The sequence below is a fragment of the Chanodichthys erythropterus genome, chromosome 20, assembly GCF_024489055.1.
Source record: "Chanodichthys erythropterus isolate Z2021 chromosome 20, ASM2448905v1, whole genome shotgun sequence".
NCBI classification, from domain to species: Eukaryota; Metazoa; Chordata; class Actinopteri; order Cypriniformes; family Xenocyprididae; genus Chanodichthys; species Chanodichthys erythropterus.
Window position 1 is genome coordinate 16209031 of NC_090240.1, and position 23703 is coordinate 16232733.

A 23703-nucleotide genomic window follows, 5' to 3' on the forward strand; every position below is an offset into this window, starting at 1 on the left:
GTCCGAATCGCGGTGCGTTTGCCTCAGTGCCGGCACATAACAGTGCTTGTGTCTGTGAATGTGCAGCAAATGTTCAAAAGAATGCAGGAATCCATGTTAATTTCTTCATCTCCTTCTCTCAGCAATGTGCTCCAGGCTACTACAGAGACACTAAAGGGCTGTTCCTCGGAAAATGCGTCCCCTGCAACTGTAATGGTCACTCTGATCAGTGTCTGGATGGCTCTGGGATATGCATGGTGAGTTCAGCCCCTAAGTCATATATAAATCACATTACAGACTTCAACATGGGCGATATATTGCTGTTGCACATTCCACTGGGTATAGTAAAATGTCAAACGTCATGGAAAACAAACTCGTAAATCCAAGAATGGAAAACTCAGAGGTTCAGTTAGGCAGTTACTGAAAGTTTAAATCTTTATACACAGAACTGCCGGCACAATACTGCTGGAAACCATTGTGAGAAGTGCCAGGGCGGTTTTCATGGTAACAACACAGTGGATGGCCATGCGGTGTCCTGCTCCAGCTGCCCCTGCCCGCTGCAAGTTTCTTCAAACAAGTCAGTGCTCTATTTCATCATTTCAACAACTAATTTCTTCTCAAACTTATTTTTCTTGCTTGTGCCAGTTTCCTGGGGTTTTTTTGTTTTTAACCAGTGCTGGATATCCCAGCATGCCTCATTCTCAGAGTAAAAGATGTTGTCTGTTTGGTCTTGTTATCAGTTTTGCCATTCGCTGTGTGGAGAGGCCCAATCAAATGCAGTGCCTGTGTATGCCTGGCTATGCTGGATCCAAGTGTGAGAGGTACAGTTATGAAACATCCACTTATTTTATTTACAGTGCTCAGTGTAAATGAGTACACCCCACAACAAAAACTACTACATCTAGTACTTTGTATGTCCTCCATGATTTTTAACGACAGCACCAAATCTTCAAGGCATGGAATGGACAAGATAGCGACATTTTGCTACATCTATCCTTTTCCGTTCTTCAAGAATGAGCTCTTTTAGAGACTATGCTGGATGGAGAGTGATGCTCAACTCGTCTCTTCAGAATTCCCCATAGGTGTTCGACTGGGTTCAGATCAGGAGCCACTGAATCACTTTCACCCTGTTCTTCTTCAGAAATCCAACAGTGGCCTTAGATGTGTGTTTAGGATCATTGTCATGTTGGAAAAGTGCATGATGACCCAGGGTACGGAGTGATGGTAGCATCTTCTCTTTCAGTATAGAGCAGTACATCTGTGAATTCATGAAGCCATCAATGAAACGACACCAGCAGCACTCATGCAGCCCCACATAAGGACACTGACACCTCCATGCTTCACTGTAGACACCATGCTGTTTCCTTTGTATTCCTCACCTTTGCGATGCCAGTGCCAAAAACATTAATCTTGGTCTCATGACTCCAGAGTATAGAGTCCCAGTAGTCTTCATCTTTGTCAGCATGGGTCCTGGTAAACTCTTAGGAGGGTTTTTTGTGCCTGGGCTTTAGGAGAGGTGTCTTTTGTGGACGGCTCCCATGCATGCCATTCCTCTGCAGTGTACACCATATTGTGTCATGGGAAATAATCACCCCAGTTTGGCTTTCTAGATAACTGCAGTGAACTTGCATGATGATTTTCTTCAACCCTTCTCATCAGAAGACGCTCCTGTCGAGGTGTTTACTTCCGTGGACGACCTGGACGTCTCTGTGAGATGGTCGCAGTTCCATCTTTTTTAAATTTTGTCCCACTTTTGCTACAGAATTCTGACTGTTAAGTAAAGCTTTGCTAATCTTCACCTTTCTGGTGTAAAGAAATTATTTTCTTTCTCAGGATTGGTGACATTTCTCTTCCATGTGGTGCCATTGCTGACAGTGTGAAATGGGGTTTTAACACCCTTTTATAGTCAACTGTAGTGTAATGAATAATTAGACTCACCTGTGGTTGAATTCTTGTTAAATTAGACATTTGTAGTCTAAAATTTAGCTTTGCTCCAGAGACTTTCAGTGGGGTGTACTCATTTTTGCATCACCCTAATTTGAATAAAACTGAAATTTTTGTTCTTTAAGTTATGTTATTAACCTTACTTTCATGTTTATAAGATAAACAGATGTCATATTAAACTTAGTCTTGTCAACATTTTGGAAATTGTTTTTGTGTTCATTGAGATATTGTTTAAAATGTTACTTTTCAAAGGGGGTGCACTCATTTACACTGAGCACTGTATAAATATAAATAAAATAGGGTTGGTGATTTAACATGTTAATGTAATTATTTAGTTATGGAAAAAATAACACTTTAAAATGATTGACATACTTCATAAAGAGAGCCATTAACTTCATTCCTGAAATAATCAGCTGTTTTCATGAATCAAACGAATTAATGACTCACTCACTCAGTTGCCGCTTACTGGCAGTTATAATTTCTTATTGAGAGTATCACTTCTTTAAAAAATAGTATTTAATATTTTCATAATAAAAATTAAAGGGATAGTTCACCTAAAAATTAAATTGTATTATATGCATTCATTCCACCTCTGAGTTGCAATAAACAGTCTGTAAATATGCCTACATGCCAGTTCAAATTATGGTTAAAACATTTGTTTGTGTAATAAATTCTACGTTGAATCAAATAAAAAATAAAAAATTTCTAAAGCTACTTTTTATTATGCCTATTTGATACTTTTCTAATTTAACACAATAATGACTTTAAATGACTTTAAATTATCTTTTTAATCACAGCACAACATGTAAAAAATTTGATTAAAAATTTTAATTGCTTGACAGTCCTAAAAAAAAAAAAAAAATGCAATAAAAGTAATTAAATAATTTATACATTTAAAAATAATAAATTATTATTATCATCATTAATAAATAATTGTCAATTAGAAAATCATAAATGGAAATCACTAAATTATTTATTTTCTACATGTGAATGCAGGTGTGCACCAGGTTACTATGGAAACCCAATGGTGATTGGCAGCACATGTCAGCCGTGCAACTGCAATGGAAACTCAGACCCCAACATGCTGTTCAGCGACTGCCACCCTTTGACGGGCGAGTGTCAGAGCTGCATGCACAACTCCGCCGGGCCGCACTGTGAAATCTGTGCCCCTGGTTTCTACGGTGATGCCATCACGGCCAAGAACTGCACCCGTAAGGCAACTTTATATAAAGCACATCTGTCATCTGGAAGGTGTTAAGAGTGTTCTTATGATTGTGTTTTCCCCCCAACTGCACTACCCAGGGTGCAACTGTTCTCCCTGTGGCACTGCACATTGTGACCCTCACACCGGGCAGTGTCACTGTAAGTCTGGTGTGGTGGGATCCCGCTGTGACCGCTGTGAGGTATGTCTGCATATCTTGTTTGTCTTTATTTATTGTTTTGTCTCAGTAGTTGAGGGTGATAATGTTTGTTGTTGTTGTTTTAGAATGGGGCATTTGGCTTTGATTCCTGCACCGGTTGCCGTAAGTGTGATTGTGATGCAGCAGCTGCATTGGTTCAGCCGTGTGACCCTGTTAACGGCTCGTGTGCCTGTCGGCCTGGGGTCAGCGGACCGAACTGCCGCCAATGTGCTCCGGGTTACTGGGGCTACAACCCTAATGGCTGCAAGAGTGAGTGTAAAGCACACATACACAAAACAGGAGGAGATATTACACATTATCAGTTGTTTTAATGAGACGGGTGTGTGTGTGGTCTGTAGAGTGTGAGTGTAGGGGAGGTCGCTGTGACCCTCGCACAGGAGAGTGCCGCTGCACAACAGGTCTGACAGGGAAGCAGTGTGACACATGTCTTAGTCAACACAGTGTCCCAGTGCATCATGGAGCAGATTTGCGCTGTGAGGGTGAGTACTGCTTCACTGGACAACACTCACTTATTTATTCATTCATTTGCTCACTCATTTTTTACAGTACCGTTCAAAAGTTTGAGGTCAGTAAAAAAATATTTTAAGAAATGAATACTTTTACTCAGCAAGGATGCTTTAAATTGATCAAAAATCACTGTAAAGGCATTTATTACAAGTAATGCGATACAATATTGAGTTACACACTGCCCTTTCACACCAAAAGTGAAATGAATAAACTTCAGGCTGAAGGAAATGCAAATTCACATCTGTACAGTAGAGGGTGCAGTTCAAACAAACAAACATCTCAGCTGTGCTGCAGTTCAGGGCTGGATTTCCAGATAATGTTGTCTCTTAGCACCAGAGATCAGAAGCAATGATATTGCTTAATAAAGTGAGATTAAATACAAAAAGTATTTTTCTGTTATTTAACATTAATTATTGCCGGTTTGCGATATTCTCGATATTCTGAGTTTTTATTAATTTTAAGGAATACTGAATCTGTTTTTGTGCAAGTGAGATGAGTAAATGTATGCTCACATTTATTCTAGAGCTAGTCTTGAATAATAACGCAACGCTTAGTCTCGATTTATCTCAATGTGGGCACAGGAGAGCTGTCAGTCAATACATGGGAAGGCAAAGTAACTTGCATTATTTACTCAAAAAATAAATCAAAAAAGATATTTTGTTGTAAATATAAAAATAATGCATTATTTTACTAGTTGCTTGGGAAAAAAAGTAATCTGATTACGTTGATCGCGTTACTTGTAATGGGTTACCCCCAACACTGTTTATAACATTACAAAAGATTTAGGGTACATTTACACAACAACGATGTACTAAAAACAGAAATGTTTTTTCTTTGTACAGATGACAACATTATCAAATCCATTCCCGTTCACACGGATCTGCAAAAATGACTAAAAACGCTGAATTATGCATTCAAGACAATTAGTTGGTGATGCCACTTTGTAAAGAAAGACTGTGTCTGCGCATATGCCAAAAACGCATGCCTCTCCACCTATTTTCACAGTTTACTGCACTTCAATATTCTTCTCCTTATTTCCCTATAGTGGCTAATAAATCGGAAGTCTCACACATTCACGGAAAACACCTTATCTTCTCGTTGAAAATAAGGCGGATAGACTAAACATGTAATACGCATGTGCATGCCGTCACCATTTTCACAGATTCGCGTTTTTGCAGTTTACATGGACATGATGGACGGTATTGATTTCAAAAACTTGCACTTTGAAATGTTCAAAAGTTTGCATTTCACACATTTGTTGTGTAAATGAATGCATAAAAATGCATAAAAAGTTTTTAGTTGAAAATGGTGTCGTGTAAACAGCCCCTTATATTTCAAATAATTGCTGTTCTTCTATCAAAGAATCCTGAAAAAAATTGTATCACGGTTTCCACAAAAATATGAAGCAGCACAGCTGCTTTCAACATTGATAATAATATTATGATTTCTGAAGGATCATGTGACACTGAAGACTGGAGTAATGAAAATTCAGCTTTGATCACAGGAATAAATTACATTTTAAAATATATTAAAACAGAATTCAGTTGTAATAATATTTCAAAATATTACTGTTTTTATTGTATTTTTGATGAAATACTTGAGCCTTGTTGATTCATTAGAGACCTTTTATACACATTCAAATATTACCAACCCCAAATTTTGAATGGTAATGTATATACAACTGAATAATTGAGTCAATAATAAAATTGCTCACTCATTAATTAATTTACTCTGTCAATACAAAGGCAATGTAAACAATATTTTTGCGGGTTGCAGTTCATTTCACTCATCAAACGGTGATTGTTTTGCATTATATATTTAGTCTGTGACAGCTGTGTGTTAGTGCTGCTGGAGGATCTGGACAAGATAAACCAGCTCTATCAGTCCGTTGCCAATCAGCTGACCAGCCTCAATGCCAGCTCATTCGCCTGGGCTCAACTAAACCGCCTCAATGCATCTATACAGGAAATTGCAGTGAGTCTCTCTCTTTCAGACTCAAACACTCTCTCAGACTTTTAAATTTTAGGATTTGCCCACATTAGTTATGTATGTATTATAATGATAACTAACTATAATTTGATGCCACAGAATGCCATAAGAAACTACAACAGCACTCTGGACGAGAGCAGGAACCGTGCTGATGTGCTGGAGGGAGAGCTGCAAATCATCAACTTGGATATTAAAGAGTTAGAGCAAAAGGTATGAGAACATACCATCAAATGAACTTATTCTGTGTCAAACCATCAATGTCTAAAAGGCACCATAAAACCATTTGATCATATTGACTAAGTGGTTTTGTGTGTATGTGTCCGTGTATTAGGCCTCGGTCACACAGAAGAAAGGAGATGCTTTAGAGAACAACACTAACTCCACACACAGAAGAGCACAAGACCTGATTGGGTTCATCAAAGGCATCATGGGAGATGTGGAAGGTGGGAGTGTGACAAAGTAGAACAGACACTTGAAAAAAGCCATGTCTTATTACATTTACCCTTTATACTTAAATATCACCGCCATATTCAACTGACAACTTTTCTGCATCTGCCCAGATATTATACTGCAGTTGAACCGGACTGCACAGAATGAGACCAGTGTGACCGATGAGGATCTGGCTAGAAAGATAGCAGAGGTGGAGTCCATGCTCAGAGAGATGCGCTTCAGAGGCTTTGATTTCCAGATGAGAAAAGCAGAAAATGAGCTGGAACAAGCCAACAAGTGTGAGTGACAGGACAGACTGAGTCTGTAAAAAATGTATAAGAAATCACGAACATCAGCTACTTGTCACATTAGTACAGAGACAAAAATGTAAGATCCAAGTGCAGCTTTATTGGGATAATCCAAAAACGTAGTCCAGACAGGCAAGGGTCAAAATCCAGATAACAGTCCATACAAAACAAAGAAAACAGAATCAAACGCCAGTGACAATAAATGAAACCTCGATAACAAAAGCAAAAACAAACCAAGTATAAATAGACAGACACTGATGAGCAAACACAAAACAGCTGGGTGCAATGAACAGGATAATGAGTCCGGGAAGTGGGTATGGGAATTGTAGTTCAAAAGTGTGGTGAGAAGTAGTCCGTGTTGGAGTGCCCTCAGGTGGCTAAATAGGGCACTCCAACTGGTGATCATGACACTACTTTCATTTTATTGTGTAACATTTAACGGATCATTTTATAACATTTTTAAGCTTATAACCCATTATAAGTACTTGATGTTGTATTGGAAAGATGGGTAACACTTTACTTAAAGCCTTTATATACTCTTGATTGCCAAAAGTATTGGGACACCCCTTCAAATCCTTAGTTCCAGTGAAAGGAACTCTTAATGTAGATTTTGACGCTGTTGAACATTGTTGATATTTGAAATCAACCCAAACAAACTCATTCCTCTCTTCATTGCTCCTCCTCCAAAACTCACACTCCAATACTTACCACCCTGCTCTGAGTCGGTCTCGAACCCACCCCCTAATGTTGATTGGTTAGACATTTGTTGTTGGTGTCGGCCCGACTAACTTCCAAACAGTGTTTTTGAAATTCTACTGAGTCTACCTTTAATACTTCAGCATACCAAGTCATTTTGAACAATTTCCTGCTTTTGGGGATGGCCCCAAACTGTTCCAACATGACTGCACACCAGTGCACAAATCAAGGTCCATAAAGACATGGATGGGCGAGTTTGGTGTGGAGTCCTGACCTCAACCCGACAGAACACCTTTGGGAAAAGTTAGAGATTGTGAGCCAGGCCTTCTCACCAACATCACTGCCTGACCTCACAAATGCACTTCTAGAAGAATGGTCAAAAATTCCCATAAACACACTCCTAAACCTTGTGGAGAGCCTTCCCAGAAGAGTTGAAGCTGTTATAGCTGCAAAGGGTGGGCCAACTCCATATTAAACCCTACGGATTAAGAACGGGATGTCATTGAAGTTCATGTGCATGTAAAGGCAGGCGTCCCAAAACTTTTGGCAATATAGTGTTTAATGCATTATAAAAACAGTTTTAAAGCACTAATTATGCCTTATATGCATTATAAACACATCACAAACAACCAGAATCTGCAAATATTATAATGCAGTTTAAGTTTGGTTACAATTATTTATGAAGAAAATATCATGCATAACAATGTACATTATAAATACTTTTACGATGCATTATACATAAAGGCTCCAAATAAAGTGTTACTGAAAAGTGAACATATTTTTATTTTTATTTTTACTGACACTTTTGTATCCACATTTATAAGTGTTGATGTTGTCTCTCTGTAGTGGTAGATCGTGTGAAAAATGAGATTACAAACCGGACGTTAAATAATGAGGCTGTGGCAGAGAATGTCAAAAACAAACTGAACCAGTTCAATCAGCAGCTGATGGACCTGAGAGATGCCATGAATGAGGCCGTCAACAACACCGCAAATGCCGTAGAAGCCAACAATGTTAACCAGAAACGCATGGAGGAGCTCCAGGTAATCATTCAAACACACTGACACAGTTTGAGCTGAATTGGCCACACATCATTCATTCATTCATTCATTCATCTGCATAGAGATTTTAATTGGAATCACAGGAAGAACTTTTTACTGAATTGCAATTCCATTCAAAAGCACATTATTGTGTTTTTCTAGAAAATAATAAATGACCTGCGTGAGAAGCAGAAGGAGGTGGAGAACCAGCTGCAGATGGCAGAGGATGATGTGACCCAGGTCAACGATCTGCTCTCCATGCTCCAGGACTCCAAAGAGGTACAGAGAATCATAACATTTCTGCATTTACCGTAAATGAACTTCACTGAGCACATGCATGCTGTCTCTGGATGTTCATGTTATCAGGATTATGAGCGTCTGGCCGCTCAGTTGGATGGAGCGAGACAGCCCTTAGCTGAGAAGGTGCAGAAGTACGCTCCAGCCGCCAATAAAATTCCCCTGGTGGAGGCTGCAGAGAAACACGCTGAAATGCTGGACCAGCTCGCCAAGAATCTTTCCAGGTGTGTGTCTATATTGCAATGGTCAACTTATATGGGTTTTTTAGGGTATGTTTACACAGCAACGATGTACTAAAAATTGAAAGTTTTTCCTTTGCACTTATTGTGTACAGAAGACAACATTGTCAAAACAATCCTGCGAAAATGATTTGAAACTGCTGTATTGTTCATGCCAGGCCAGTAGTTGGCGATGTGTCACGTATTGGCACGGAGACAAGAAGGTAGATCCATATGCAGCTTTAACGGGGTAATCCAGAAACGTAATCCAAAACAGGCAAGGGTCAAAATCCACTGAAACAATCCATACAAAAACCAGAAAAACACAAAGAAAACCAAAACGGAGAAACCAGAAACATACACGAAAACACCATAGCAAAAGCAGAAACAAACCGGGTATAAATAGACAGACACTAATGATGAAACACAAAACAGCTGGTGCCATGAAGGAATAATGAGTCCGGGAAGTGGTTACGGGAAATGAAGTCCAAAAGTAAAACAAGAGTCCGGGTTGGAGTGCCCTCTAGTGGCTAAAGAAACACTACTAACCTATAAACTGACCCTGCGTTCCATTCGGAAGGGCCCTAATCCCTTGAAAGGGTTTACTCTCCGGAGTATATATATACTTTTTTTGGAATGCACTTCTGCGTCATCTTAACTAGACAATCAAGGAGGCGCCTTCATTTTTTTCCCCCTGGTGTACTCTGTATTAAAACGCATTCATTTACTATAGCAACATTGTAAGCTACTGCCGGTCTTTTACATTAAATATATTGTATATTGTGTCTATGTATTTAAAACATTTCAATGGACTGATAAAGGTAGCTGTAAAGTATTTTTGTTGAAGAAGCTACAATGTCATTTTGACCATAAAATCTAACTCGTATAAATATCACAGTAACGTCCTCTTAAACGTAAACGTCCTCTTAATGGACAATTCTGAGGTTAGTGTCTAGATGGCAGTCTGATGGCCAATATAATGCCTGTTTATATAATTAAATTGTAGCAAAGGATACATCCACAAAGTTTCTGAAGTGACCAGTTATTTTACACAATATTTTAAGTAATTTTTTACACATTTTACACAAAGTAAGTTTATTTATAGAACACATTTCATACACATTAAACATTTAAAATGCACTTTACACAGACATTAAAACAAAGAAGACAGTAAAGACAATTTTAAAATAATTAAAGTAAGATAAAAATAACCATGATTAATTAAAAAATAAATGCATTAAAGGACATAAACTGAAATAAAATTATGCAGTGCATTTACTAAAACTTTAACACAGTGCTACTCAATAACAAAATTGAAATAAGAAAGCATTCATCATCAGTTGACAGGTACATTTTGAGACAGACCTGAGGAAACCAAGAGAAACTGTCAAAGGCTGATGCAATAATCTCAAAGTCCCTCAAAGGCAAATCATTTCGCTCGGCGGCCATCTTTAAAAAAATGGCTATTTCAGTCTGCAAGTACAGTCACTTTTCTCTTTGAATGGGGAACATCAAATTCTCCAAAGCTGTTTACCAAGCATATGATTAAATTTAATTTTCACCAATGACAACTGTCTTATGAATTTAGTTTTTTCTAAACGCTCAAATCATGACCAAAATGGCATTTTGCAGTCCTAAGCGCATCTCTGAACACTGATTCTATTGCAACTGGAGCTTCTAACGTTACCATTTGGCAATTGGCTCTATTTCTTTTTAATGGCGGGACTTTTTCCACCATATTGCGCGTTGCACTTTCTCTCATTGATAGAAATATGAGTGCACCATCTTTCTATATCTAAAGTCTTTGGTATTTGTCGATATGTCTGCTTGGACATATATAGTGCACACACTTGTATTCTCTAATGTGATCTCTTCTAATATGTTGCATGTGTTTTAACATTGCCCTGTGTTTGTTGATTTGCAGTCTGATATCTGGCACCAATCAAGATGGCTTCATACAGCGTGCTCTGAACGCGTCTCGCGCGTACACTAACATTATAAACAGTATGCTGGAAGCTGAGGCTGCTGCTAAGAAAGCCAATGAAGCTTCTACTGAGGCTCTGGAGGTACAGTCAACCACACATCCACGCACATCAATGCTCCTTTATTAATGCGTCTTTAAACATGAATGCATACACTAACAGTTCATTCCTTTTTTATATGATCTAGAGCATAAAGGACAAAGATCTTCCCCTACAAGCTGTTGAACTGAAGAATCAGAGTATTGAGCTTGTGAAGGAAGCAGAGAAACTGAATAACAGAAGTCAAAGTAAGAACATCAAACTTTTCTCAAGGTACATCTGTGTTGTTGTGAACCTCTTGTCTAATGTTGGCCTCTACTATATCTTTGTCAGGTTTAAATCAGCGCCTGGACTCCATGCGGAAAAGTTTGCAGGATGCTGAAAAGAAGAAAGAAAAGATGCTTCAAGACCTAAAGAACATTCAGGATGGCCTCAATGTCAGCCGAGGTCAGAGGTCAAAGTCCTTAGTCTTCCCAGGTCCATTGTGACCTAACAATTAACAAGCTAAATAAATAGACTACCATTCATAATGTTGGGGTCGGTAAAATGTTTTCATATTTTTGAAAGAAGTCTCTTCTGCTCAACAAGGCTGCATTTATTTGACCAAAAATACAATAAAAACAGTAATATTGTGAAATAGTATTATCATTTAAAATAACTGTTTAATAATAAATGTCACTTTTGATCAATTTAATGCCTCCTTGCTGAATAAAAGCATTAATTCTTTAAAAAGAAAATCGTATTGACACCAACCTTTTGAACGCTAGTGTATATATTTAAGTCTGCAAGTTTAGCTTTATTAAATCAAAACCATGACCTAAACATTGTCATTGAAATGTGTTTGAAATGTTGCAGAAGACATAGCGAACGACATCAGAGCAGCTAAGAGTGCAGTGGAGGAGGCTAACAACACAGTGACTAATGTTAGCGATGCGCTGGCTCCGATTCAGAAGCAGCTGGAGGAATGGCAGAAGCTGTACGGAGACTCCAACGCCACCAGTGACGATATCAACAAAGCCCTCGATGACGCCAACACATCAGGTGCGTGTGAGTGAGCGCTCGTGAGAGAGCATGTGTGATCTTGACCTGCCTTTCACGTACAGTCCAATGTGTTTCCATGTTCCTGCAGTGGTGGCACTGAGTGACACTCTTCCTAAGCTCATAAAGAAGTTGGATCGTCTGCAGAACACCTCATTTCAGCCATCCAACATCTCTGACAGCATCCAGAGGATCCGCCAGCTCATTGAGAAGGCACGCAACGCTGCCAACAAGGTACAGCTTTTCAAAAGTCTCAGTTTTTTTTTTTTTAAGAGCTGCACGATTCTGGATAAATTGAGAATCACATTTGTTCAAAATAGAGATCACAATAATAGACAACTGAACAAAATATCCAAGCGGGATTCGAACCGGCATAGGAGTCGGGCGTGCTAACAAGGAAGCTGAAGACCTTAGTCTCTAGCCCGCCTCTTGAGGTTAGGGGAGTGAGGTTTAATCCAGATTATTTTTTTATTTTCTTTGAAAATTACTGTTTTAATGAGTGATTCAATGACTCACTCATAAATAATTAACTTGTTTAATTACTGGATGAATCAATGTTTTTGAACAAATCTCTTAAACGATTCAATGGCAGATACATTTTTTTTTACCACTTTTTTTGAAGTGTCGTTACTTTCAAAAGTTGATTTTAGGGCTGCACCTAATCCTTATTTTGATAATCGATTAGTTGGCCAATTATTTTTTTCGATTAATCTGATAAAAATCCTAATTTATTTTTATTTTATTGACAAAAAAACACACTAACAAATGTGCCAGCTGAATACTATGAAAACGTACAGTCATTTATCACACTACCTGACATAATAAAGAGAGAAAGAGAAAAATTTGTTTGAAAATAAAAAAATGGTATTGCCATTTATTAGGAAAATAACAAACTGAAACAACTAAGAAGTTTCTAAAAAAAAAACTTCAGTACAGTTCGTATTGACTGTAACTGGGCATCTGAAAAAAACAAAAAACAACAACAACTATGAAGTGTTTTACATTTTCCTGCCATTTTTGTAAAACAGTAAAATCAAAAAGTCATGGATAACAACAATAAATATATTGTAACTTTAGAAATACTGCTGTAACTAAAGAGCTTACACATACTGGTGGATTAACCATTACAGAAATATGAAAAATGATTTTAGTGATAACCAATACTAATAGTTTATGCGGCCCTGACCTGTGGCACAAACCATACATTGGGTATCAGATGTCTAATAACTTTAGCACTGTATAGTGAATATAGTGTAAATGTCTACTCTACATTAAAAATGAAGATAGTAATAAAGATAATAAAGAAAAACACAAACTCAGTGTTAACCAACAGGCAAGATAAATGTTTTGCAGGAACACACACGTTCACTCTGCACACAATCACCTCTTACTGTCATTTCTTTATCCTGTAAATGGGCTATAAGAAACGTCTTACATTTATTTTCAATTAGTTCTCCCTTTACATTTACTACTATCATAAAATACATGTTGACTTTTAAATCTAAATGTAACTTTAAACAACAGATATTTCAGCAAAATGAATATTTTTGCGCTGAATATTAATTGTCTCCCTCTCTAACGCATTTGTCTGTCTGACGCAGGTGCACGCGCCGGCGCTCATTCGGTAAAGTTTGAAGTTTAACACAGACTGTCAGGATGAGCCATTATGCAAAATAGAAATGCTCGCATGAATCTGTAACATTTACAGAGAAGGATATAGCCGTAGAATGAAGTTTTGCGCTGAGGACGCACATGCATCTGTCAAAGCGCCTGACAGGGCAAGCCATTACACTAATGCATTAGCTTGAAGCTTTAAATAAATAATTATCTTGTTTTGATCAGCTTTGATCTCATATCTTTCCCGCAGCAGCTCACTCTGTTTCCTCCACTATTTTTAGATGCATTTCGGTTCATAGAAATGCGTTATTCAGTGCTGTATTTTTATTTTTTTTTTTAGTATTTTGGCTGAAGTCTTCTGTGCACAGTGGGTGGAGCCAACTAATCAATAATGAGAATCGTTGTCGATGATTTTCAGTATCGATTATTGTCGATTTTATCGAATAGTTGTTGATTTATGCTATTTTGATCACTACTGTAGACATCAGTGTTTATATCTGAGCTATAAACGTTTATCCATGTACTGGAATAAGATCATGAGGGTGTTTGATTCGAGATCCCAATCTTTTAATGATTAATCGTGCAGCTCTACAGGATACAAAAGTATTTTCAGTATTCCAAAAAGTGGTGCTACAGGCAATTACTCGACTTTCTTTCCTACAGGTGACCGTGTCAATGCAGTTTAATGGTAACTCAGGAGTACAAGTGAGGAGGCCCAGTGACGTGGCCGACCTGGCAGCCTATTCATCACTACAACTGTACATCAAGCTGCCACGTGACGCACGTAGACGACGTCAAACTGAAACCACCGAACCCCAGTTTGTCTTCTACCTTGGAAACAAAAACGTAAGCCAACTTCCTCAGCCTAACAGTGATTTGTACCTTTCAAATGTTGTGTAAATTGCGCTTTATGATATTTTGCATGTATTATTATATTATTATTTTATAAGCCACACATGATTTTAGTTGTATATGTGTGAATATAAACATGTGTCTGTGCTGTATATGTATCATAGTCAAGTAAGGACTATATGGCAATGATGCTGGAAGGAAAAAAGCTGCGCTGGTACTTTAATGTGGGAAGAGATACAGCACAGGGGCTAATGGATAATGACGTAAGCAGTGATTACTTCAACAAACTCATCCTGGAGAGGTAGGAAACTTGCACATCATCATTACCGACACATATCTGTTTGGCTTAGACTTCACTGACACTATTATTTACTTTATACTTTTACTGTATTTGTGTATTGTGTTTGTGCAGGACTCTACAGTATGGTCAGATGGCAATGTCCACAGATCCAGAGGGCTCAAAAACAGTTAAACAAAACCTGGTGGCAGGAGGAGAAAATGGCCTGCTCAACCTGCCAGCTGAGGAGACTGTGTTTTATGTCGGAGGTTATCCCAGCACTTTCACTGTGAGTAATGCTTATCTATGGTGCAGAATACAATATAGAGACTTGTGAGTGGCCACTTTTGACTCGAACCAATAAGCAAACTCCCTAGCGAGCCTTTAATGTCGGTTTAATGTTTCCAGTGTGAGCCATGATGTGAATAAAGGCTTTCTCGTGTTTTTGGACTGGAAGAAGTGCCTTAGATGTTTTTTGGTTGTGTTTCAAAACATATATTCTTAGAAAAAAGATCCATTTCACAAGGTCCTTCCAGCAAGTAGTGTTCCAAGATGTTTTCCTTGATAGTGTTAATATTGCATAATTCAGCTGTAAAGCATCTCTACAGGAGACAATAGTGTCGTCATCCAGCTCAAGTTTTGTGTCAGTGCAGTCAAATTGATAATATTACTGAATATTAATTGTTTTAAACCCCAAATGAGCAAGCCAAAGGTGACAGTGGCAAGGAACCAAAACCCCATCAGCTGACAGTAATGGAGAAAAAAAACTTGAGAGGAACCAGGCTCAGTCAATAACACTGTTAAATCTGTAGTCAAGTTATATTGCGCTTTTTACAATGCAAATTGTGTCAAAGCAGCTTTACAGTAATAATTGGCAAATCATTTTGGCTGCAAATGAAAATAGTGTCATTGTCCATTTTAAGTAAATTCAGTATTGATTCATTCCATTGTAAAAGTCAATAGTTATTAATTTAGTTAATTTATCTATATCAGCACTGGAGAAAACATTGTATGCGATCTGAACTGGGCTGGACGATTACATCAATGTTGTCAATGCAGGCAGATCAAAAACATTGTTGAATATCAACTAAGCAAGCCAAAGGCGACAGCGGCAAGCAACCCAAACTCAAAGAGGTGACATCAGGTGACCAACAGGTTATAAAAATGGAGAAAAAACACCTTGGGAGAAACCAGGCTCAGTCAGGGGGGCCTTCTCCTCTTGCAAATCTTAAAATGAAATCCATTTTTCATACTGGACATTATAATATTATGATGCCTAAATTCATTTGTAGCTTGTAAGAAAGATAGTGTTTAGTGTTTCATTTTGTATTTAACCAGAGAAAATAATATTGACTTTTTGTTAACACTTTCTATGAAGACCATGCTTATAATGATTTATAGGCCCATTTATACTTATTTATAAGTATTACTATTCTATGAATATGTTTATAAAGCCTCATTTAGACCTATACCGCATTTTGAGAAGAGTTATAGATAGATTTATATTACTTTTATAATTACTTATAAGCCATGCATTTGCTTTTTCAGTGTGCATGCTCATAATCCATTACACTGATTTATAAATGATCATATATAAAATGGTTCCAGACACATTTGTTTGCTGTACCAATTAGTTATTAATGTCTTTAATGAATAATGTTTGCATTAAAGTTCATGAATGGTAATTTTGATTTGTTAAAATCTCTATCTCCTCAGCCATATGCATGGTAATGCTTATATCAGTTTGAAATTATACTTTAAAATATTGTTGCGGTGTTTTGCAAGTATGTAACATTAAACAAGATACATTTTTCAAACTTTTTGTATTAATGATTCCCCCCCCCCCCCCCATTATTTTATTTTATTAGTTACATTTACAAGGAAGCAACTTAAAATGTATGAGCACATTCACTTTACCTAAAGCCATCAATGATGCATTTATAGAGATTAGTATTACTACTTACAATAAGTATTTATAAGAACACAATATATAGCTATTAACAATATATTCACTAATTTGACAGAAATAAATCTGAATAAAAAGTCATTGTAACTATAATATAATAAAATTATAGCTATTCAGGTTTCATCTTTATAAATACATTCATGGAACCATACGACAGACTAATTAATACTTATAAATCAGTGTATAATGGATTATGAGCATGAGCATTGAAAAAGAAAAAAAATGACTTAAAATTATTTATATAAATAATATAAATGTATCTATAACTGTTCTTATAATGAGGTATAGGTCTTAATAAATCTTTATAAATATGTTTATAAAATAGTAATACTTGCTTATAAATAAGTATAAATGGAGCTATAATTCTTTATAAGCATGGTCCTCATAGAAAGTGTTGCTGAATTTTTAAATTGGACATTGTCTATCTGCAATAAAAATGAAAATAAATATCATTGCCATCCAGAATTTTAATATTGGTGCATCTCTAGCAAGAATTATCTGAAAAATCTGTTTCTTCCTCTCAAATGCACACAGCCTCCTGTGGATCTGAAAGTGACATCTTCAAACTTCTTCAAGGGCTGCCTGGAGTTGCTTAGTCTAAATGAAGAACTAATCAGCCTCTATAACTTTGAACAAACCTTCCAAATGAACACCACAGTTGACATCCCTTGCTCACGGTCAGAGGGGTTTTATTTATTTATAATCTGTGTTAACCTCTTTGCAAGAGTGCATTCCTTGTAAAATGGCTGTGTGTGTTAAAACAGGAGGAGGCTAGCAAATACACCTGCATGGGTAGTTGACGGAGTGTATTTTGATGGTTCGGGCTATGTTGAGGTTTTGTTCGAAACTCAGAAAGACGACCGTTTGTTTGAGCAGCATGTCAAACTCATCTCGCAAAACGGCATTCTGATGTCATTTCAAAGAGAGGTGAGACACGTACAGCTTTTTTGTCTTTTGTATGATTATCGTGAATTTTAGACACAATGTTAATGTTGTCTTTTCTCCATCGATTGTCTCTTTTCAGGATAAGTATGTGACTGTGGCTGTGCAAGGAGGCTTTCTGAAAGTCTTCTATAACATTGAGGGAACGTTGTTCAACCTTACCGACCCACAAGACTCACAAATAAAAATTGGCGATGCTCAGCCGAAAGTTGTGAGTGAAAGCCTCTATTTATTCCAGTTATTCCTGAAAAAAAACCTTTAAGTTTTATTCATTTAAAATGTTTTCTGTGTTTTTTTGTTTTCAGTTGGATGTTATCTTTCAACTTTCAAAAAATGAAATGCAAGTGAGAATAGATCGTCAGAAGATGTACACGCTTTCCAGTAAAGAGCTCAACTTCACAGGAAGATACTTCCTGGGTGGAGTGCCAGAGGACGAGATGCCCGAGAGGTGACCATGCTGATATTTCCATTGAGAAGTCATATTTAGATCCATTGGACACAGGCTGTGTAATGAACTATCTGTGCGTGTCATTGCAGTTTAAAGAGCGTGTTTCATAAGCGTGGCTCCATAAAGGGCTGCATGAGGGTCATCAAGGCCTTGAGAAGCTTCGTTCAAATTAAGACCATGAGGAGTGTAGGGATCAGCCATGGATGTCCAGATGACCTGCTGGTGAGAGCCTCATTATATATGCCTCTTTAGGGTTGGGAATCCATGTATCCATGGAATATCTGCGCTCTTCTGCAATGAGGGAACAAACCTGTGTTTGCTCAGTTAACTCAAGATCAGGCATATGAAGTAACAAATGCTGCTATGGTTAGGGCTTAAAGCCCTGATATACCTTATGTAGTAAAAAATGAATTTACCAAAATGTATTTGAAATATATTTTTTTTTATGCTAAGTATACTACAAATACATTTACATATGCATGTACTTAATACATATACCCTGCGAATGTACTTTTTATATACTAAATTTATACTTTTTATATAGTAATTTTATATAATAAATGATATACTTAAAGTCTGCTAAATTGGAACTAATTTTGTACTTAATGCACTTTAGTTATCCAGAAATAGTGCTGAGGTCCAACAAAAGACATAGTATATTTTATTGCGTTAAAGTTGAACTATTGCAAGTATACTTTAGATACACATTTAAATATCTTGCATTTAAAGACTGATATTATACAGAGTTCATACTATCCTTACTAATAGTGACATTAAAACACATTTTAGGCTTAATATTAAGAAATGTGCATTGTGCAATAAAGTACTCCAAATAATGTTTAATTATTATATTTATATCAGTAAGTCTCAAGCAATATGTCAGTAAATATGTTAAGGATTTGTAGTATACTTAGTGTGAAATAAATCTATTTTAAATACATTTTGGTGTAGATTTTTCACTAGGGGTCACAATGATGATCTGTCGCTACTTCCGTTACATCACGACTATATAAACAAACTTGCATAATGTAATTTTGAACTAATTATGCCCTATACAAAGGTGTTTTAGAGTTTATTTCACATATTTTTTGGGAACTTCTTTCTTGCTGTTAAAGACCTTCACCTTCAGTAAATTATTACTGTAAAAATGCTAAAATGTATAGAAGCTTGTTTCCGCCATTAAATAAAAAAAATACTTCTGACTTTTTATTACTCAATTCTGACTTTATTACGTAATCGTGAGTTTATATCTGGCAGTACTGACTTTTTCTGCGAAATATAAATACAATTGCGTTTTTTGGTCAGAATTGCGAGTTATAAACGCAATTGTGGTTTGTAAAGTCAGAATTGCGAGATATAAACACAATTGCGGGTTATAAGGTCAGAATTGTGAGATATAAACACAATTGCGGGTTATAAGGTCAGAATTGTGAGATATAAACACAATTGCGGGTTATAAGGTCAGAATTGTGAGATATAAACACAATTGCGGGTTATAAGGTCAGAATTGTGAGATATAAACACAATTGCGAGTTATAAAGTCAGAATTGCAAGATATAAACACAATTGCGGGTTATAAGGTCAGAATTGCGAGATATAAACACAATTACGAGTTACAAAGTCAGAATTGCGAGATATAAACACAATTGCGGGTTATAAGGTCAGAATTGTGAGATATAAACACAATTGCGAGTTATAAAGTCAGAATTGCAAGATATAAACACAATTGCGGGTTATAAGGTCAGAATTGTGAGATATAAACACAATTGCGAGTTATAAAGTCAGAATTGCAAGATATAAACACAATTGCGGGTTATAAGGTCAGAATTGCGAGATATAAACACAATTACGAGTTACAAAGTCAGAATTGCGAGATATAAACACAATTGTGTGTTGTAAAGTCAGAATTGCGAGATATAAACACAGTTGCGGGTTGTAAAGTCAGAATTGCGAGATATAAACACAATTACGAGTTACAAAGTCAGAATCGTGAGATATAAACACAATTGCGGGTTGTGAAGTCAGAATTGCGAGATATAAACACAATTACGAGTTACAAAGTCAGAATTGCGAGATATAAACACAGTTGCGGGTTGTAAAGTCAGAATTGCGAGATATAAACACAATTACGAGTTACAAAGTCAGAATCGTGAGATATAAACACAATTACGAGTTACAAAGTCAGAATCGTGAGATATAAACACAATTGTGGGTTGTGAAGTCAGAATTGCGAGATATAAACACAATTACGAGTTACAAAGTCAGAATTGCGAGATATAAACACAATTGTGTGTTGTAAAGTCAGAATTGCGAGATATAAACACAGTTGCGGGTTGTAAAGTCAGAATTGCGAGATATAAACACAATTGTGGTTTGTAAAGTCAGAATCGCGAGATATAAACACAATTGCGAGTTATAAAGTCAGAATTGCGAGATATAAACAGTTGCGGGTTGTAAAGTCAGAATTGCGAGATATAAACAGTTGCGGATTGTAAAGTCAGAATCGCAAGATATAAACACAATTGCAAGTTATAAAGTCAAAATTGCGAGATATAAACACAATTGTGTGTTGTGAAGTCAGAATCGTGAGATATAAACACAATTGCAATTGCGAGATATAAACAGTTGCGGGTTGTAAAGTCAGAATTGCGAGATATAAACAGTTGCGGGTTGTAAAGTCAGAATTTAGAGATATAAACAGTTGCGGGTTGTAAAGTCAGAATTGCGAGATATAAACAGTTGCGGGTTGTAAAGTCAGAATCGCGAGATATAAACACAATTGCGAGTTATAAAGTCAAAATTGCGAGATATAAACACAATTGCGGGTTGTGAAGTCAGAATCGTGAGATATAAACACAATTACGGGTTGTGAAGTCAGAATCGCGAGATATAAACACAGTTGCGGGTTGTGAAGTCAGAATTGCGAGATATAAACACAATTGCGGGTTGTGAAGTCAGAATTGCGAGATATAAACACAATTGCGGGTTGTGAAGTCAGAATTGCGAGATATAAACACAATTGCGGGTTGTGAAGTCAGAATTGCGAGATATAAACACAATTGCGGGTTGTGAAGTCAGAATCGCGAGATATAAACACAGTTGCGGGTTGTGAAGTCAGAATTGCGAGATATAAACACAATTGCGGGTTATAAAGTCAGAATTGCGAGATATAAACACAATTGCGGGTTGTGAAGTCAGAATTGCGAGATATAAACACAATTGCGGGTTGTGAAGTCAGAATCGCGAGATATAAACACAATTGCGGGTTGTGAAGTCAGAATTGCGAGATATAAACACAATTGCGGGTTGTGAAGTCAGAATCGTGAGATATAAACACAATTGCGGGTTGTGAAGTCAGAATCGTGAGATATAAACACAATTGCGGATTGTGAAGTCAGAATTGCGATATATAAACACAATTGCGGGTTGTGAAGTCAGAATCGTGAGATATAAACACAATTGCAGGTTGTGAAGTCAGAATCGTGAGATATAAACACAGTTGCAGGTTGTAAAGTCAAAATTGCGAAATATAAACAGTTGTGGGTTATAAGTTCAGAATTGCAAGATATAAACAGTTGTGGGTTGTAAAGTCAGAATTGTGAGATATAAACACAATTACGAGTTATAAAGTCAGAATTGCGAGATATAAACAGTTGCGGGTTGTAAAGTCAGAATCGCGAGATATAAACACAATTGCGAGTTATAAAGTCAAAATTGCGAGATATAAACAGTTGCGGGTTGTAAAGTCAGAATTGAGAGATATAAACAGTTGCGGGTTGTAAAGTCAGAATTGAGAGATATAAACAGTTGCGGGTTGTAAAGTCAGAATTGCGAGATAACTGATGATTTCATGATTTCCAACCCTACTGTTTTCACTGCACATGACCTCTGCTGTATTGAGACGTGTTTATGTGTGTGTTGTTTCAGTTTACTCGTGAGGCTCATTTCACTGGTGATGGTTACCTGGGCTTAAAGATGGAGAATGTGGATATTCCAGACTTCTATGCTGGCATCGGCTTCAGAACAGATCAGCAAAATGGACTCATGTTTTACCATCAAGGCCGGGTACAAATTACACTGATCACAGTTTTACATATCAAGTCATATTTTGAGTATATAAAACATACAATGTGTTTGTCCCTTCAGAATGTGTGTCAGGTGGTCTTAGACAGCGGCCATGTAGTAGTAAGTACCAGCGAAAATGGAGTCAGGTCTCAGAAGACATACAACGATGACAACAGTCACTATGTTGCATTTTACAGCAACAAAGATGGGTATGCCACTTTATGTTTCTTATAGATATATAATTACATTGTGTTACATTGTGTACAAGGTTAAGACCAATCCTGTCTTTGTTTAGGTTGCGCGTTTATATAGATGATGTCCTTGAGAGTGGAGGAAATACTGCCAGTGTAGCCACCAGCAGGGCGGCGCTGCAGCCTGCTATTACCTACGTGGGTGGCACACCTGAGTCAAACGGCCTCACCAAACTGACCGGCTGCCTCAGTAACTTCTTCATGAAGAGGTGTGTGTGATGCAGAGAGTGAGCAATGCAGAGTATGTTAAGAGTGGATTAATAGAGGCAATGCGAAATGAATCATCATCAATTAAATCCGATAAGCTGCATAAAAAAGGTACAGTTTGATCTGGTGTTATAATTTCTGCATTGTGTTCTTAGAACTGAGGTAAAAAGAGTTGAAGATCTGAAATCAGCTCAAGAGGGACAGGAATATACATTTGCTTGCCCCTCCGCTTCAGCCCCACTGGAGATACTGGATTCACCACGACGAAAGAATACAAAGGTACTGTTTTAAAAACTGAAGAATATTTTATTTTATTTTATATAAAAATATCCTATTATTTTAATAAGGACACATAAATATTTTGTTTATTTTTAATATTATATTGTTTAACATTTTGCTAATTACTGAATCATATTATTTTAATGAAAACACAATTTATTTTATTATTGTTTTCTTAATTGTAAATAATGAAATAATCACTTTATTTTAATAAGACAATTTTTTTCATTTTAAATATATATTTTTATATTATTTTGCTAGTATGAAATCATCATATTTGAATAAGAATGCATAAAGAGCTTATTTATTTTTTTATATTATTTTATTATATGATTATTAATATTAAATAATCATATTACTGTATGTATGTCTGTGAAAATAAGCCTCATGGAAGTTCGAGAAGTGGATTGTTGCTCAAGTCCTGCCAGGGTGAGATGTCCGCCCAGGAGGTCGATGCCCACCATTTCAGTGGCTCCTCCCACAGCCACCTGAGATTCGATTCACTGCCTCAAGCGTTTAGAAAGGCGTGAGTGTTTCAAAAAACTGCTTTAAACCATATTAAGATGATAAATCTATAATTATTTACGTTATGAATGATAACTGATAAAAGGCTGATATTAAAGGTGCCCTAGAATGCTTTTTCACAAGATGTAATATAAGCCTAAGGTGTCCATGAATATGTCTGTGAAGTTTCAGCTCAAAATACCCCATAGATTTTTTTTTAATTAATTTTTTTAACTGCCTATTTTAGGGCATCATTAAATATGCGCCGATTCAGGCTGCGGCCCCTTTAAATCCTCGCGCTCCCTGCCCCCCGAGCTCTCGACTCTAATACATTGCATAAACAAAGTTCACACAGCTAATATAACCCTCAAAATGGATCTTCACAAAATGTTCGTCATGCATGCGTCG

The 23703-nt window shown here is 36.8% G+C and overlaps 1 protein-coding gene across 2 annotated transcripts in view; it reads left to right on the top strand.

Moving 5' to 3' along the window:
- lama5 (laminin, alpha 5) overlaps positions 1 to 23703 on the top strand; it is a 114641-nt gene that overhangs the window by 83438 nt on the left and 7500 nt on the right. For both annotated transcript variants that reach the window (XM_067372383.1, XM_067372384.1), the window contains exons 42-73: positions 123 to 236; positions 426 to 556; positions 720 to 800; positions 2920 to 3134; positions 3226 to 3326; positions 3410 to 3593; positions 3683 to 3823; positions 5674 to 5825; positions 5940 to 6050; positions 6172 to 6283; positions 6401 to 6568; positions 8120 to 8316; positions 8476 to 8592; positions 8680 to 8834; positions 10753 to 10894; positions 10998 to 11097; positions 11183 to 11296; positions 11705 to 11890; positions 11979 to 12121; positions 14168 to 14350; positions 14521 to 14657; positions 14769 to 14922; positions 17134 to 17276; positions 17364 to 17526; positions 17624 to 17752; positions 17847 to 17989; positions 18079 to 18211; positions 21917 to 22054; positions 22136 to 22263; positions 22350 to 22514; positions 22668 to 22791; positions 23175 to 23317. In XM_067372383.1, the coding sequence (XP_067228484.1) occupies positions 123 to 236; positions 426 to 556; positions 720 to 800; positions 2920 to 3134; positions 3226 to 3326; positions 3410 to 3593; positions 3683 to 3823; positions 5674 to 5825; positions 5940 to 6050; positions 6172 to 6283; positions 6401 to 6568; positions 8120 to 8316; positions 8476 to 8592; positions 8680 to 8834; positions 10753 to 10894; positions 10998 to 11097; positions 11183 to 11296; positions 11705 to 11890; positions 11979 to 12121; positions 14168 to 14350; positions 14521 to 14657; positions 14769 to 14922; positions 17134 to 17276; positions 17364 to 17526; positions 17624 to 17752; positions 17847 to 17989; positions 18079 to 18211; positions 21917 to 22054; positions 22136 to 22263; positions 22350 to 22514; positions 22668 to 22791; positions 23175 to 23317 (4547 nt within the window). The remainder of the gene's footprint in view (positions 1 to 122; positions 237 to 425; positions 557 to 719; positions 801 to 2919; positions 3135 to 3225; positions 3327 to 3409; positions 3594 to 3682; positions 3824 to 5673; positions 5826 to 5939; positions 6051 to 6171; positions 6284 to 6400; positions 6569 to 8119; positions 8317 to 8475; positions 8593 to 8679; positions 8835 to 10752; positions 10895 to 10997; positions 11098 to 11182; positions 11297 to 11704; positions 11891 to 11978; positions 12122 to 14167; positions 14351 to 14520; positions 14658 to 14768; positions 14923 to 17133; positions 17277 to 17363; positions 17527 to 17623; positions 17753 to 17846; positions 17990 to 18078; positions 18212 to 21916; positions 22055 to 22135; positions 22264 to 22349; positions 22515 to 22667; positions 22792 to 23174; positions 23318 to 23703) is intronic.